This window comes from Dicentrarchus labrax, unplaced genomic scaffold (genome assembly GCF_905237075.1).
Source record: "Dicentrarchus labrax unplaced genomic scaffold, dlabrax2021, whole genome shotgun sequence".
NCBI lineage: Eukaryota > Metazoa > Chordata > Actinopteri > Moronidae > Dicentrarchus > Dicentrarchus labrax.
The window spans coordinates 14,027,552-14,044,917 of record NW_026136722.1 but is presented as its reverse complement, the minus strand read 5'-3'; the positions used below and the strand labels follow the sequence as shown (position 1 = coordinate 14,044,917).

At 41.9% G+C, this 17,366-nt stretch overlaps 1 protein-coding gene across 1 annotated transcript in view; it reads right to left on the bottom strand.

Annotated features, from left to right (window-relative positions):
• Positions 1 to 12,223, bottom strand: part of plcl5 (phospholipase C like 5) — a 60,103-nt gene extending 47,880 nt beyond the window's left edge. Inside the window, exon 1 of the mRNA XM_051387357.1 lies at positions 11,398 to 12,223. Coding sequence (XP_051243317.1) covers positions 11,398 to 11,700 — 303 coding nt within the window. The 5' untranslated portion in view covers positions 11,701 to 12,223. The remainder of the gene's footprint in view (positions 1 to 11,397) is intronic.
• Positions 12,224 to 17,366: the final 5,143 nt, after the last annotated feature.

Below are 17,366 nucleotides of genomic sequence, written 5' to 3'. Positions count from 1 at the left end.
ATGCTTTCAAAGTTACACTTTCTCATGTGCGTACATCCACTCTGGCAATACGGTTATACACACACACACACACACACACACACACACACACACACACACACACACACACACACACACACAACGTACATAAAATTGGATTCCAGACCGATGAACAATCTCTCTCTCTCTCTCTCTGCTTTACACTTCTGCGTCCAACTAAAAAAGGCACATGACAAAAAGTGCTCCTCACACACACCTTGTCAAGGCTGTTGACAACTGGGTCACCCTGTGCTGAGAATTTGTACCCACTTACTCCGAAATGACCTGCTCTGTTCAGGCTAATTGGAATCTGACATTATGCAATGGCATTAATAAGGTGCCCACATAAAAAGGACGCCATGGCATTAGGAACTTATTATCCTGGTAATTTTGGAAGGTTTCTGTCAATTAACAACAAATTGCATGTACTTATCAGCTTTTAGACTGATGCATTCACTTCCAGGCAGCCATTAGATGTCTTTAATTTCACTACAGTATTTTTAAACGTAAAAGTCGCATTGTTTTTGTACGTTACTGCAGTGCCAAGCATGGATAGTTAAACTCTTCCTTGTGGATGCATCCAGGTACTTGCAGTAAGTAAAAAAAAAATCTACATTTAAAAGTTTCAGGGCAAAAACAGCTTTTATATTGTAAGGACTAACCAAGCCCTAGTCATCCTATTTACAAAAACTGTTTATATTTGGGATTTCCAGACAACACAACTCATGAATGATTTTTTATTTTTTTTTCAGAGGCCAGAGTTTCCTTGAATGGACCACCCAGGAGAGTTTTCAAACAGTCTCTGCTCACAACCACGTTACCTTGCAATGACAAGTAAACCTTGACATAAACAAAGTGGATGAGATGCATTCAAGTCCTTCATGGATTGCTGGATTATATTATATTCTGTACTCGCACAAACTGCAACTGATGGCTGTCTAGAAGGTATGAAATCCATTTTACATTATGCTATCTAAACAGGTTGGCAGTAAAGTCTAGTTATGGAGCTGGAAGACTTGGTTGTTGTTATTTTTTGGAGGGATACGTGGGTGGGGGTAAACCACAGGGAATCTACTGCTCTGAAAGCATATAGGCTTCACACCACTTGTTTTGTCCCTGACTTTTATCAACCCTTTCCTGACTAATTTCTCCTCTTGCTGCAAGGGAAAAAAGGTGTTTGCTCCTTGCTGAGAGCCTCAGCTGGAGCTGCAGCAGCTGCAGAAGCAGAAATAAACATGAGGTGGTGGAAATAATGTTGATTCCAGTTCAGCATTTAGTCAGCATCAACTGTCACACAGTGGGGAACTTATGCAAAGATGATAGTTGCAGTGGCAGAGGTCGTGGTTGACTCAAGTTTTTTTAAACTTTACTTTGACTCAATGCACAATACCTTGGTGCAAATCTTGTTGTATTCATTTTTATCAGGAAAACCAACATCAATGAACTCCCTCATAATGGCCTCTTACGGTACTTTCTCCCTCTCTTATTTTCCCAGCTCCGGGGGAGAAGCTCAATGCGCAGTATCACATTTCACACTGTAAAGTCCAGATCCCTCTCTCTCTCGCTCTCTCTCTCAAGACCCCCACAAATGCAATGCAAAGAAGACAAATACAATCCCTCACTCCAAAGTCACAGCAAAGCCCAGCCTGCTTCTCCTTCACACACAAACTGTATACTCTCAGAGAAAACATAATCATGCAAAGTTATACGCTGAACATTCAGTGGCTGAGGCTCGGTGGACCAGAGGCCCAGAGCAGATAGCAAGCTGGGAGCACATGAGACCCCTGTGTCTAATTCTCCAATCCCTAAACTCATATCATGTATATTCTCAAGGCTGACTGAAGCCACTACACGCATACAAACATACATTTGCTGTGCAGAAGAGATGAACACAGGCAGCTTTCCCTCTCTAAGCTGAAAAAACACTTGTAAGAGTGATTTAGTGAAACCCAGAAGAAACTGTCAATAATGATTTCTGTTTAAAGCTGCAGAGTAACTGATGCTGCAAAGGAAATGCTAATACTGTGTGTGTGTGTGTGTGTGTGTGTGTGGTGTGTGTGTGTGTGTGTGTGTGTGTGTGTGTGTGTGTGTGTGTGCGTGTTTTAGAGCATCAGTGGAATGTTTGAGTGACATGCCTGTGCTTGCACTGTAACCTGCAGAAAGAAACCCTGAGGCAACACACATAGGTCACAGGCTGCAAGGATGAGGATATGGCAGCAACAAGAAACAGCTCAACATCTTCAAAAACAAACCAGGCAGATGGCTTCAGTAACATCTGTGCAAATTCAGGATGAACAGTAATTACTGAAAATATGAAAAGCAGTGTCTCTGTGGAAGACGAAAGTCTAATGCAAAGAATGGTAACTGAAAGGTAAATTTGGTTCCATGTCACGCTCAGCTTGTGTAGGTGTTCCAGTTTAAGAATGGCTCATCAATAAAAGGCTCATCATATTTCTTTTAATGTGTGGGCAGACACCACAACTACCGGGAAATTATAAAAGAATTTAAAAAAATCATTAACATGCATGAATGGAAGAGCTACACCTAAATGATCTTTTCCTCTATTTAATTTCTGGGTAAATTTTGATCACGTGGTGAGGATGATTTCTAGCAACGCAAAATGTGACAATGGTTCAATCGATGAATCAAACAAGACAATGAAATTGTTCATCACACCCCCTTCCAATCACAACCCCACTCAGCTCCTGTATTTAAAGCCCACAATTCCCTTATCTTATGCCATCTGTGCCAGGGCATAAAGAAAAATGGCACCATCTGTGAATCCTTGGCAAGGTCTGAGTACCAGTGCCTATCATAAATCATAGTGGTAAACAGACGTACAGGATAGATGAGAAGACAACAAGCCTCTCCATATATACTGGCCCATGCTGATCATGAACATTCATAATGTGTCACTTCATTCACCATAAAGCCCAAAAGCTTATTGAATATATTGACATGGTTAGATGTTTGTTTCATAACAGCGTCAGTACTACAGTTGCACACTTGGTAGAAAGGTTTTACTGAGTTGTTTTCTGTATGCTGCATAATGCATTGTGCACTTTGCATAAGCTTCTTGCAACTCACTGAGTTCCATACATAAACAAGACCGAGTCTACAGCGACTTTGTAGGGCTGTACTTACTTTGGCACAGAACTGCTTTGAGCCAGAAGTTAAAGTCGGCCTGGTAAAGAATTAAAATGAATTAATTAATTAAAAAAACATAATTTAAATGTAATTATATTTTTTAGGACAGGAAAGGACTGTCTTTTCTACAGGCACATTGTCTTTAAAGACAATAGTTCTCATAAAGCAAAAGGGTGTGTTACATAACTGCCTTTCTGATACCTGAATCTACCGATACCTACTAAAACCGAAACAGTCGCCTGACACGCAACACTGCCTGCAGTTGCCTGACTGACAGCTAATAAGATAGATAATCTCTTTAAGCTGTTCATCAACAGCAACTTGAAAACACAGCAGGCTGCTCTGCTTTGTAGCCCTTAAAAGAAAACATGCGGTGTTGTTCAGCTTTCAGAATGGGTGAATACGAAATCAGGCCCACGATTATATAATCTATAAATAAACTGAGGTCTGTGGCTGGCAGGGTCTTGACATGGTGCAAGGTTAGACAGAACGCAAGAGTGGAAGAACGCAATGAAAAAAAACCAAAGCAAATATAACAAAATGGGCCCGGCAGTACCCAGGAACAACACTGGCATTCATACTTACAAGGGAGAAAAAATATAGAAACCAGACAGCGTAAGAAAGCCAGGAGGTTTTTTTTAGCTCCAGAAGAGAAGTCTCCACTCAAATCTATGGTAGTTCAAACCTCTGAAACACAACTCAAAATAAATAAACAATATTGATCAGTAACAAAAATTAACAGTGAAAGCTGTACTTTTGGTAGTATTTTACCACAAGTCAAATTCAGTGATTATGTAAGGGCGTAATTGCATAATCACTGTATTTGACCTGTTTGACCAGCAGTATGTGCTTTCACTGGTAACTGTCACTACTGATCAATATTTTTTATTTCTTTTCCTGCAGGATAATTTGTTGCCCATGATTAGTTCTGAACCACTCTGCTGTACAACACTGATGATGGCCTACATGTCTATACATGTGTTAAAAAAAGTCAAGCTGCTTTCAAGAAGGCTTGACTCGTATGTGTCACGCAAATTGTGTACTATAACACCTAATAATATCTATGATGTCCTAACATCTCAGCTCTGGCATGCTTTAATGCACATCCACCCACAGGGCCAGATGGTCACTAGTTGCATCACTTCCTTCCTCCTGCAATTCTCTGACCTTATCTTCCATTATTAGTTCTCCCGCATCTTATTGTATTCTCTCAGGAGGCAGTTTCGAAGGGTTTAGTCTTTTGTCATGATTAACTTTCTGTGAGGAATTCCCTTTTGTTTCACTGAGAAAAGATGTTAAACTTGCACTTTGGAAGGATGCTGCAAAATTCACCATTAACATTCACCACTGTCAATTCCAATAAGTCTGAAAATGGCCACACACGTGCACCAAGACACCCACGTTCCCTCTACTAATCGTTCTCTACCTCCTCTGATCTCAAACATAGAGATAACTCTACCAGACCACCCTGGACAGCAGAGGAGGAGGAGGAGGAGGAGGAGGAGGAGGGACAGAAGAATGAAATGGTGCAGACGTGAAGACAGTGCACTCCCTCCGGCAGGCCAAACCTAACAGATTGACTGTCTGAGTAAATAAAGCAAGGCCGATGAGGACTTGGCTCTGGTCTTACCTGTTACCATCCTTTTTCTGCTTTTTTAATTACGTCTTGTAATGAAAGAAACCCAAAGAAATAGAGCCGGCTCCATTTCCTATGTTTCCTTCCCGTCAGTGGGATTACCTGGGGAAAACCTTGGATTCACACTCAAGTCTGTAATATAACTGGGTGCGAAACGTGAATCACGACTGCTACACATCGTAACAGAAAGAGTGGGAGAATGAGAATGACTCTCCTGAATTGCCATGAATGTTGAAAAATGTTGAAATTCCCAATCCCAATGAACCTGGGAAACATCCAGCTTGACAAATCTACATATTACTCATTCTTACTTATGTCCTTGAAAATGACAACAGCTATCCTGGGAGAGCCAAGACCATTCTGTATGGTATCATCTCCTGATCAAACCAATACACTGCCCTGATTTTGCCCGAAGAGTTTTTACTGTCACATACACACAGCAAAACGCTGTCACTCTGCCTCTGCTGTGGTGTCACTGCTGCACACATCCCACAAGGATCATCAAGATAAGGCCTGATCCCAAACACACCCTGGTGGGGTTCAATCAAATTCATTGTTCTTGTTTGAAAGAACTGTCTTTGTCTGGGGCCCAATTGCAGACATAAGTAATTGAGGTTCCAGCTCAGTCATTATCCTTTAAGGGAATAGAGAAAGAGGAAGGATTAGGAGGAGGTAACTTTGGACAGCCCCACCCCCATGAAACAAGAGACGGATGGCCACAAGGACAAGAGGAACTGTATTGGTCTGCCGTCTCTCAACAATTTATAAAAAAGGGAAAGTCAGATCTTTGTCAGAGCTGTAACAGCAGTTAGTCAATTGTTTGCTAATTAGCATTAGTACTTTCAAATTGTAGCTACATGTAAATGAAGAGTCTGGTAAAATAAAGCTACTTCTGTTCAGCCCTTGCCAACCCCAGTCTCCACCCTGACTGCAAGTCAGTGGGACGTTCATTCAGTATCTAGTAAATTTAATGACAAAATACTTTTGTGTTTGAAACCAAGCTTCAAAAACTGCGATATGGGCTCTCCATGTCATATCTCTACAAGATCTATTTGATTTGCCCTCCTTCTAGATTCCAAGAGTCTTTTGTCTGCTGTGATCTGATGCGATGCCGCTTCAAGTGTTAACATATTGGAGAGAGGAGAGAAATTTGGCAGGCCTCTCAAATAACCTTGAAATAACATGCCAAACAAAAACGTAAAATATACATAAATCGCAGCTCCTCGTTGTTTGAATTCGCTCCACTGAGATGTTAATCACACTTGCTAAGAATGCATTTGGGGCTCTTGAGCTCAGTGTTTCTCTGTGGGTGAGTGACCTTTATAAAACGGTTGCTGCTTTTGCTCCCTGTTTGACGCTAAACTGTGGATTCACATACAAAGAGGCCTATTTGAGATGTTTGTATTTTGCAGATTGCTGCTTTGAGAGAACCAGCCAAGAGAGCAAGCGATGATTCAGCAGCCCCAGACGTCTGTAATCACCACTTCACATCTTCTGCTGCCTCCATTTCAACGCAGTGCAGATCTCGGTTTTCCAAAAATATCTAAGCAGTCAGTACAGGGCACTGCTGCAATCCTTTGAAAAAATCCTTAAAAGAGACATGCATTTTACCCTTAACTTCCTGGATATCTATCTATACTTTCTACCCATTACTTTAAATTCAATTTTTGGTGGGAGCTCTTAATCTACGTAAAGCCTGTGATATGAGCAGTGAGGCGTGGACACACTCTTATTCCAATTCTCATCATCATCATCTCAGATGATCCCACTAAATGTAATCAGTGTTTTTATTTCAGGCTTGTGCTGAGGTGTCCTCAGTCCTCGAGAGGATCAGCCAAATCTCACATTAGCTAAACAATAGCCATGAGCAGAGGCGGCCTGACAGTGGAATCCATCAGGGGGCAGAAAGTTAAGACACTGTGCTCCTGTCTGTCAGATCCCCTACAGTCAGCTACGTTTCTATCCAGGTGTCAGACAGGTTTTAAGTAAACTTTTGAAATGTCACAAAGAAAGACTGGTGTTTCTTTCACCAGGTGGTTTTCAGATCATATTATATACTGTAGCTAAACACAAAATCAATTGGCCATCGATCATTGTTTTGACTGGCACTACTGACATTTGTTGCTGCTGAATTTCTTGCTGCTTGAAGATAACAACAAAGGCATGCCCTTGTAACTGTTGAATGCGCCAATTAATAAATGAATGGCCACACAACCCCACCCGCCACAAACCATTAACCATTAAATGATTAACGTGTTCGTTATTGACAAAATAATTTCCAGCTCATGCGAGTTTGAACACTTCTGGGGATATTGAGGAAATATATAATTTGGTCACAAATACCCAGGTAATGAGAGGTCTGAGAAAACCTGAGGTGGTATTGGGGAGTTGAGAAGGAAGGGAGTTGCAATCTACATCCGAAGGCAAACAACATGCTGTGCAGAAGAAGTGGGCCCTCCCTTTCTATTTGCATAAGGTTAAGCCAGTAAATAAACAAATGTATGCAATGGCAACTCCATTTCCACCCTTGTTTTGCTTGTGAAGCAATAAGCATAAAGTAACAGACAAAGCTATATTCCTGGGTTAATGTAACAATACAATGCCAGAGAACACCTTCGTATCATAACATCATCATCATTTATAGTCCTTACGAACCCCCAAGGGGACGGATATTTTCAATATGATTACGTACCCTGTCATAGTGCAAGAATCCTCCAGAAAAGATTCAAGGAACATTTAGATAAAATGACATTCATGACCTGGCGACCATCCCCGATATCAATCTTGCGAAGCCCCTGTAGGATAAACTTGAATGCACCATAAAAAGGACTATCCACACATCAACCTTGGCAGTTACGAAAGGCACTGATGTCTGCATGGTCAGTTTTAACACTGGGACACTAAAAGTCCTCTGTTGAGTCACTGGGATGATGCATGGCAGCTGTTATAACGGCCAGAGGTGGTCAAACAAAATACTGAACTGCTTTTTCTATTTATATGGTCAGTGAGTGGAGGAGGATGACTTTGAGATTGGAAGGAGCATTTCAGTGGCTGTGCTTATTTGACATCACTTTCTGTGCCCTGTTTCTATGTGGCAGAATACATCACTTCACCAGAGGCAGATTTGGAGATGTGAGTGTACCCAAATTACATCTCAAGTTCCCTGTTTTTAACCCAGGAATTTTCTGTCCTTCAAAAAAACAAGAACACACTTTTTCAACCTCCCCTTTAAACTAAAGATACCTTTGGTTGAACTAAATATAAATGAGTAAAGAACCCTAGAGAATCCTAATCCTCTGTCTTTTAGACCTCTTTAAAAAGTATCACCTCATCCTCTAGGATGTTCTCTTTTTTTAGTCAATCAGAGGAGCTTTCGCGCTCAGTCGACAGTAATGACCCCTCCGTAAGCCAATCATATATGTCGGCCACTTCCTAAGCATCCCAGTACACTCTTGAGCTGATGAGGGGCACACTGGGTCATACTGCTTAAATCTATTATATGAGGTCACGAATGAGATGGTGACTTGATATCCTGCCACTCATGGAGGCAGAGAGCCAAGGTGCATGGGAGAGAGGACCTTACGCAAGACAGACTGGTAACTGTGTGATCTTTATTGATCTTTTATTCCCAGTGAACTTTAACTGTTACATCAATGATGTCTTCCCTTCTTTTTGGATTACCTTTAACTCAACCATGAACAGTTTTTTGTCTTACAGATGTCTGAAAATAAATGTTTGACCTTTTATCTGCTGCTAAGGTTAAGGATTCTTCAGAGTGGGGAGGTGGGGGAAGTGAATAAAGAAGAAAGGAGAGATATGGCAAATGCAAGGGAGATTCTGTCAAGATGCAATAGCGTCGTCATTAAACTCTTGGTAAAACCCTGTTTGCTCCTTCCCTAGTTGTGCTGGTTGTCAGTTCCCCCCCACCCAGCAGCCAGGCTGGAGCCGGCCTCGCAGCTGTCCACAGTCCAGCATTACATAACAAGGCTGCATCACAAACCCCCCTCTAGCCACTTTGCAGCCTCTCCACCATGACACTGTCACCCCGCTGAGGAAACGACAAAGTTGGATGCCTGCTTAAGGGACAGACACACAAACCCCTCTCTTCTAAGATCTGCTTGTTGAGGGCCATGTTAATGAGGTAATGCAGTGCTGTAATTGCTCATTTGCTTTCCTCTTCCCATGGACCAGGAGCCCCTTCACCTTTTAAAACCTCCACTCAAACACACAGACAGCAAAGTGCTGCTCAAGTGTGGGTGGCTGTGATGCAGCTATACATGAACCAAGTCTACAGAATGGCTGACCCACTTTCCCACCATGTTCTGCTCAAACAGTGTGAACCATGTCATCACTAGAATGTGCGATGCATTTTTCTGGACGTGCACAGACAAAACCTACTTGGAAACACATGCTGAACATGAGAAGGTAAAAAATGGTATAAGACATATTTCAGGCTCTGTGACAGCAACGTTTCACCTCTGTGCATTGAATATCTTTATGTTAAATGCTCAAACCTGTTCTACAAGGTCATCATAAGTGTAACATAAAACTGCAACAACACTTGCTAACGGGATATAACCGAAGACTTTTTTAAGTCTACTTGAAACTGCTTTACAGAAAGGGACGATGTTGGACTGGTGATGTTTTTGGAAATCTATAGAAGCGTTTCTACAGTATTAACACCGACTGCTGTCTGAGGTGAAACATAAAAGAAGGGAACTCTACAAGCTGTGCACAGATGAACTGAGTACAGACAGTTGAACAGTCTAAAATTCAGCCATTGGCACAACTATACTTTTCCGTGATTTCACCTTCACGTGTGCACATGATCGTCCAACATAAGAAGGCATCTTAGCGCACTTCTCCGATGCAGTATCACGGATCACAACTGGGGTCATAAAACTCTACTGCAGAGTCACACTCTGCCGCTGTACTTCATCACACTATACAAGCAAAGTGCAGCAGGATAACTTTCTAGCATCATATAAGCATGGTATTCAGAGAATCAGCCTTTGAACATTTGTTATCAATCATATTCAGACAGCACAATCCCCTCCAGCTTGCCTGTCATGTTTTGCTCATGAGCTTCACAGAGGTAAGACTGATTGTTGTGGAGGGAGAGGAGGGATTTAGGGCTTTAGAGCCCTATGATATTTCAAGATTTTTTTTTTCTTACGAAGAACACTATGTTCCGGTCGGAAAAGCCTCAGGAAACAGCAAAAATGTTCTTTTATTTGGATTCCATTGTGTTGACAACATTCAACCAGTGTTAGTGTCTATATTCATACATACATGCTGTTTGTGGGAGTGTGCACTGCGTTTGCCCACATCCACAGGGACTCTAATAATGGGGGTAACGGAGAATTAGCCAGTGTTTTGTGTCAGTTGCTAAGCAAACAAGGTCTGATATGACAGAATGTAACTCTCCAGTGTGCCCCACCTACGCAGGACTATCTCCACCAAGGACCCCATGATGAAGTCTGTCGTACAAACAGATTGCACTCTGTTGTAAAATCAAGGCATTCTTGAGCACTAAAAGCATAACATGGAGTAACCATGTATATAGCATGTCAAGAAAGTTGCCATCGTGTCTATGTAGGTGTGTGGAAGACCACTTAATTAACCCTGCAGTAATGGGAGCACTAATTAGAGCTGGGCGACCATTCAAAATATTAAAATCACACTTTCCATTATAGACAGGGCTGTATGGAGAAAGAGTGCACGCCCCAGCCCACACATCATGTTTATATTCGGCAAAAGTTTCAAAAGCACACAAAATTCATTCTGTGCACCATCGGTTTCACCAAGACCTGCTTTTTCTTCTGCATTGTCAGGTGTTAATAAATTTAACCCTGGGTGCACCGCTAAAAAAACTTTATTATTCTTGTATTACATTTTAACACAGACACCACAGCAGAATACTATGAATGTTACAGTAATAACTACATCTTAACGGAGAGCTATCATAAAGTGTGTGAACTCTCACATAGCACAAATACACTGCAACTTTCCACCAATATTGTACTGTACTGGGGTTTAAGTGTATGACCTATTGTAACAACAGCAGGGTAACTGCAGCAAAGATTGCAAATTCTCAGGCTCCTTTTTCCAGTACTGTTTGAACTGACATTAAAGATGCATAGCGTCAAAATATTAGGTCTATATATATACAAATATAGTTTTTAAAAATGATTATATTACATCTTCATGTAGGTGTCATTATCCAACATGCAGGGTACTAAGTAGATGTTCTGTGGAGATTTATTATTGTTCATGAGTGTATTATATTTCTGTTGTTTTTATTGTAAGTGGGGACATAAAAAAAGTCTAATCTGTGGTAATTGCCTTATGTATTCTCTACTGTTAAACCTTTACTGAGGGTTACCAAAATAAAGGCAGCTTGATTTCTCTGGGGTATCCAGTGGAACTCTAAGGACCCTTGGAAGTGTCTGGACCACAGTTTAGGTAACTGCTTACCACACATTTGTACAGCCTTTTCTTGCTTTGTCACAATGTGGCACAGTCTTGGCAAATTCCCCGTGTCACCTTGAGAACCGGTTGACAAGGAGAAAAATTGAGTGTTTCAATCAACCAACCTTCATGATGCCGCAAGGTGTGTTTCCAGTTCCCTGACTTCTCTCGGCGGAATTATCTCGGCTGCCACTCCCGATCCTCGGACTGCTGTGCTCCCTGTACCGTCCATTGGTGTAAACTCCCTCGGCCCCGTAGCCCTGGGCAGCAGCTGACACCTCCAAGTATGCCCGGGTACCGGTCTGAGGCAGCGCGGCCGCATTGCCGGTGATTCCCGCTGCGTTGGTCTCGCCCTGGGCCGGCTGGGCGCCGATGGCAGGATCCAAAAAATGTCCCGACACAACATCTGAAGCGTGTACCCCTGCCATGATCCGCCGGTGTTACAGCAAAGCCCCCACCTCCACAATGTAATAACAGCCCATTTTGCTCAAAGCACGGTGGACTTGTTGGCGTCCAGGGTGGCTTGTCTTCCCTCACCGAATCACCAGTGCTGGTCCATCATGGGAGCGCACGGTAGCGTGTTGGAGCCGGGCAGCGGACGCTCGGACTGAAGCCGTCCTGGTGGAATAACGAGCAAGACGGCGACCTCCTCCGATTAGCTTTTTTTTTTCTCAAGAGGTGTGCTCAAAAAAAAAAAACAACAATGGAGATGCTGACTTATGCCGTTGGGTCTGCTGCTGCCGTTTATGTTCACAGCTCACACTTTGGTCTCAGAGAGCTGTTCCGCTCACCACGTCCGCTTCTCTACTCTCCGCTCTGCGCAGCGCCCCGCGTCCTGCCGCCGACACTTTTGCGCTGCCTCGCTATAACGGGAGAGCTTCCCCCTCTCGCATGCATCCGCGGGACAAATTCAAGACTGTGTGAGCGCAATCGCAATGAGCCCACAAACGCGTGCACACACACGCACGCGCGCGTACGTGTACAATTAAATCCAGCCTTTCTCGCGCGCAATCACAGTTTAGAATTTTTTCAGGCGTGCGCGCGCACTGTCTCCCCTACTAGCTACTTAAAGCAAACAGATCATATGGACAGACTGAGGGTTCAATGCCAATATATATGAACATTTCTTATACACATTAGGTTCTATAGAAAGGATTAACATTATATTTAATGTAAAGTAGCTTTTAACTCACTCCCAAACTCTTTCCATTTAGCAGGCTCTCCATAAGAGGGAGCTAGGGAGCTTTGCTATTTAAAAAATACTGAAAATAAGATTTTAAAAAGCCCTTTAATACACACATCACAGCACGTAGGCTAAACCAGATTTTCAAAAATAAAAGTGCATCTTCTGCATTGTGGTCATCACAGGAGGACAGGATTTATTAAAAAGCTGCAGATGTCATCTTGGAAAAGGAAACACAGCCACTTTTGGGTGTCGAAGAGGATATTGGTCAAATAGTTAAAATTGCTTTGCAGCTTTTACTTTCCTTGACTATACACACACATCCTTAATTGCAGGTCTGAAGCTGCTGGTGCTGCAGGTCTGTAACAGCATGATAAAGACTGAGCCAGTAGAGAGTAAGCCGAGTACTTATAGTCCGTGTTTGTCTACGAGAATACTGGGAACTGTATGGAAACCAGTGCTTCTCTATGACCCTCTGTTTGTTTGTTGTCCCACAAGCCCATGAGTGTCCTAGTTGTGTGACTCTCTCACCTTCTCTCTTTCTCTCTCTCCCCCCCCCACTTTGTCTTCTGGTTCCACTCAGGCCTCCCTGTGCTGGACCACGGGCGTTCTGGGACCTCTCTCGCGCTCCCCTGGCTGCCGGTGCCTCAGTCCCGTTTTGGATCTGAATCTTCATCCTCCTTCATCTTGTCTTTCTTGTTCTTCTCTCTCTCTCTCTCTCTCTCTCTCTCTCTCTCTCTCTCTCTCTCTCTCTCTCTCCTCTGTGTGTTTGTTTCCTTTCTCCTGTCTGTGTGAATGGTCTGAGCTTAATCTCTTATGTGTTTGTGTAGTCTGTCCTCTCAATTTCTGTATGTTTGGTGGCAACTGGGAGTTGCTGAACATCCTCCTGGGTCCATATTCATATACACCGTTTAAAAAGCTTGGAATCACCTGCCCAAAAAATTATTCAGCACAGTCAGATGGGTGAGAGGACTACTCTATATTATTTAATGCTCATGCTACATGCTTTTAAGTTGCGCATATATATGTGATATATTGAGAGAGAGAGACTGAATTTTCTGTAGAAAACAAATTCCAAGTAATGGCTAATACAGAACACAAGAGTTGACATTCCTCTGTAATTTTAGAGCATCACTCTTCATCAGAGATGTGGGGATGATCTTCCTCCACCCACCTCCCCTCTCCTTAGGTATCGATCTGGAGACAATCAGCAGGAGGAAACAACAGAGTGGAGACTGTAAATATTAGTCTCATTCATTTGCAGTCGCATTCAAAGGGAATTGGAAAGACTTCGGTTGTGCAACCTCATGGCATGCCGTCCAACCTCGGTTCCCGTTTCACAAGCCATAAAACTGAGCATCTGCTGATGCCCCTGAGGCCTGGTCAAAATAAACTACAACAGTGGAGGGTGTAACAGTCAGTGTCAGGCCAACTCACATCATCAGACGAGACATGGCCAGAAAGCATGGGATAATGCAACCCCATTTATAACCCACTGAGGAGGCAAATCAAATCACAGCCAATTTATATGAAAGGAGTATGCATGCAGGGGAGGGTGTGAGCTCAGCGTCTGTTCAGAATGGTCAAATATGGTCCGACTAATGGGACCCAAAGTAAATTCTTTACATCATGGACAGACTTGATTCTATATTAAGACCGTTATGCTTCATGTAAATGCTGCAGACAATGGGGCAATTCTTTTCTGGTAAATACCAACACCCACATGACACACAGAGGATTACTGTATACGGTATGTAATCACCCAGATGTGTTTTGTCAGAGGGCGGTACAGTCTGTAGAAGTGAAGGGTCTTATTCAAAAATGCTAGTATTTTTATGTGGATATTTTCACAGACCTTGGTGGTGATAAGTGGCTCAATCTGTAGCCAAAACACGGTCTCTCCAATCGCATTTAGCCCTATGAATGAGAATGACTTACTACTGTTGGAGCCCAGCTACTTGTCAAGGACGGGAGGAATACTGAGAGGGGAGAATGAAATCTGTGAGTGTATGACTTGACAGACAGAGGAAAAGAGTGAGTAGGGGATGAGGAAATTGCATGCATGCCGGTAGACTAAGACAGTAAATGTCTAGGAAGAGGAAGTTGGCTCGATTTCATGCCCCGTTCTTTTCCTCACTGAGTCTCATCCCCCTCTCTTCCCTCGTGATATCTCATGTATTATGCATTCTCAGAAATAATTCAGCAAAAGTTCTGCTTTTAAAAGCCTCACTGCCTGGCCCAGCTGTCTCACTTTAATGTGAAAAGGCCTCTGACGACCAGTTTTCAAACTCAAACATCAGCTCCAATTTAAACCGAGGGGGACATGAGTCCACGAGATGTGACCACAGTAACCCTTGTGATCCATTCACAACTACTGTATGTTCAGTGAAAACATCGGGCCTAAAGAGTGACCAGATCAGGAATGATGGGAAAGGGCAAAACACACTTTTCTTTAGTCTGAGGGTAAAGAGCTAAGATAAAACAGCAAGTGAGAGAGAAAGTGAAATAGAGAGTAAGCTGTATCAGCACTCCTTAAAACTGAAATGGCGAAGTTATTCTAAAATAACACCCTTGTTGTTTTCTATTGAGGTTTGCTATAGTTTCCTGTGACAGGATGTCAGCCATAGCTGTGTAGAGCAAGGCACCGCTCTCTCCTGCTGCAGTAGCTGTCAGGTTCAGGGCAATGGATCTCCATCGCGGTACCCACAGGCCTCTTACAGCCATCGTATTGATGACAGCTGGCTATTGATCAACTTTCCTAATCCCAGCTGGTGACGGGAAAAGGAGAGGATCACCTGGTCAAACAGTCAGACCGATTTTTATAGAAAGTCACGTGTTTGACGATTTCTTTGCTCACACCTTTATTTCTAATCTGTAGCATCTACGGCATCTGTTATGATATTTTAACTTCAAAGGGAGATACTGAGAAAAATCAAACCACAAGAACAAGAATGTATTTCTCACAGATACATGAATAATCATACATTTGAATGATGATACCTATAGAGGAAGTTCCTGCTGCTCACAGCCGGGGAGCAGAGGGTGTGTCTTCCTGAGCTTGGCTGCCGCACTTCCTGTGTCTGCCCACATGATCATCAGTCCGACAGGAACAGAAACCATGCATGAAATCTTTCCCACATCAGGCTTTTTACATTATGTGCTTTAATTCTGCATTTACAGTCGCTCGTTAAAGGCACAACCCATGACCTAAACAAAAGGACACCCTCACAAGATTGGTCTTTTACGTAATACACTGCCTAAACACTTGGCAGGAACAGGAATATATTAATGTTTCATGATGCTGTGGAAGATTTGTTCACATCGGCTGAGTATAAACAGGGCTATATTTTGCATTGCTGATTTTACATATAATTCAAAGCTGTCTTATTATTAATGTGACAAGACAATTAATAGGGTGAAAACATGCTGTAAGTCTAAATGTTATATCTTAATTCATTTGCTTGAGCTTTTTGCTTTCAATCCATTACATACCACTTTTTGCATAAATCCTTACTGTCTATTTCACCACAAATCTGCTCAGTCACATGGCTCACGGTCTGATCCATTGGACTTTACTGACACCTGGTGGTGAAATGGTATAGATAAACTGGAATAAAGAACCAAATACGCAGGTACATGCCTCTTATGAATACCTGCTGAAAAGATCATATTTTCAGCTCCTTAAGTTTTGTACTGTCTAAACAAAAAGATAGTGAAAACATCAAATTGTATCACATATTTTTCATTGTGGGCATGGCAATATTTGCTATATCTGGCCATGTCTGCTGTATATGGTACAGCTTGGTGGAACATCTCCCAGAAAATAGCATTTAAAGACGGTCTGATACCAGTATCATTAGTGAAATAATCACTATTGTTATTTAGATTATAAGTAGCAAGTGAGCCTTTAAATGAAATGATAAAAACAATTACTCTTATTCTCAGTACTGAACATTCCTCTGATTATTTATTATAATAATAATAATTGTGATTGTTTTTCATTGTAGTATTCTAAATATTTATGTGCAAATCATTTGTTATCCTTTCTTAATCTGAATGACTATACTTACATAGTACCATAGTACAACTTGCTTTAGCAATACTGTTCTTTATTATGCCAATGAGGCAATTTTTAATTTGAAATGATGTTGTCATTTTGATAAACAGATACTGATAAATCTACTCAGTAAATTATTACATTATTTTATGGTCCACTGATGCAGGAAGATGTCCCTATCTATTATCACTTCAGATGTAAACCACAGTCCTTATGCTATGCATCTGCCTTAAAGCCCTTGTAATGAATGTAGGTTTAGTATCCAAGCAACAACCCACCACTGACCTCTAGGAGTCCATTATATTACAATACAATCACTGACCTGTACACATTTCCAGCCTTTTACACATGGTAGCCTGTAGATAGCATAAATAATTAAAAAATGTCTAGCGTGCAGTGCATTCTAATCAGCCATAATTACTTTTTCTATTAAGGAAGCCATTGATTTCTTAAGGTAAGAATGGTCACATTTTATTGAAATCCATGCAAATTAGCTTTTCTTATCACCTTTCCCAGGCATGACACAAGGCAGGTAATTGGCATCTAAGCTACAGTGTAAATACGCACACACACATACACACACACACACACAGAGAGAGAGAGAGAGAGAGAGAGAGAGAGAGAGAGAGAGAGAAAGAGAGAGAGTTATGTTTCTTCTATCCACCAGATGGCAGAATAGAGCTTATTCAGAACATTGGTGAACAAAACAAGAGTGCTATTACTGTGGGTTGTGAAAAACTGTTGGATAATGTGGTAAAAAAAATAATACACAAACTGTATTATTATTTTTCCAGTTGGCTTCCAGTAAGCTTACACTCTCTTATGCTCAGATTTTAATGTTGTCACCTTTGAAT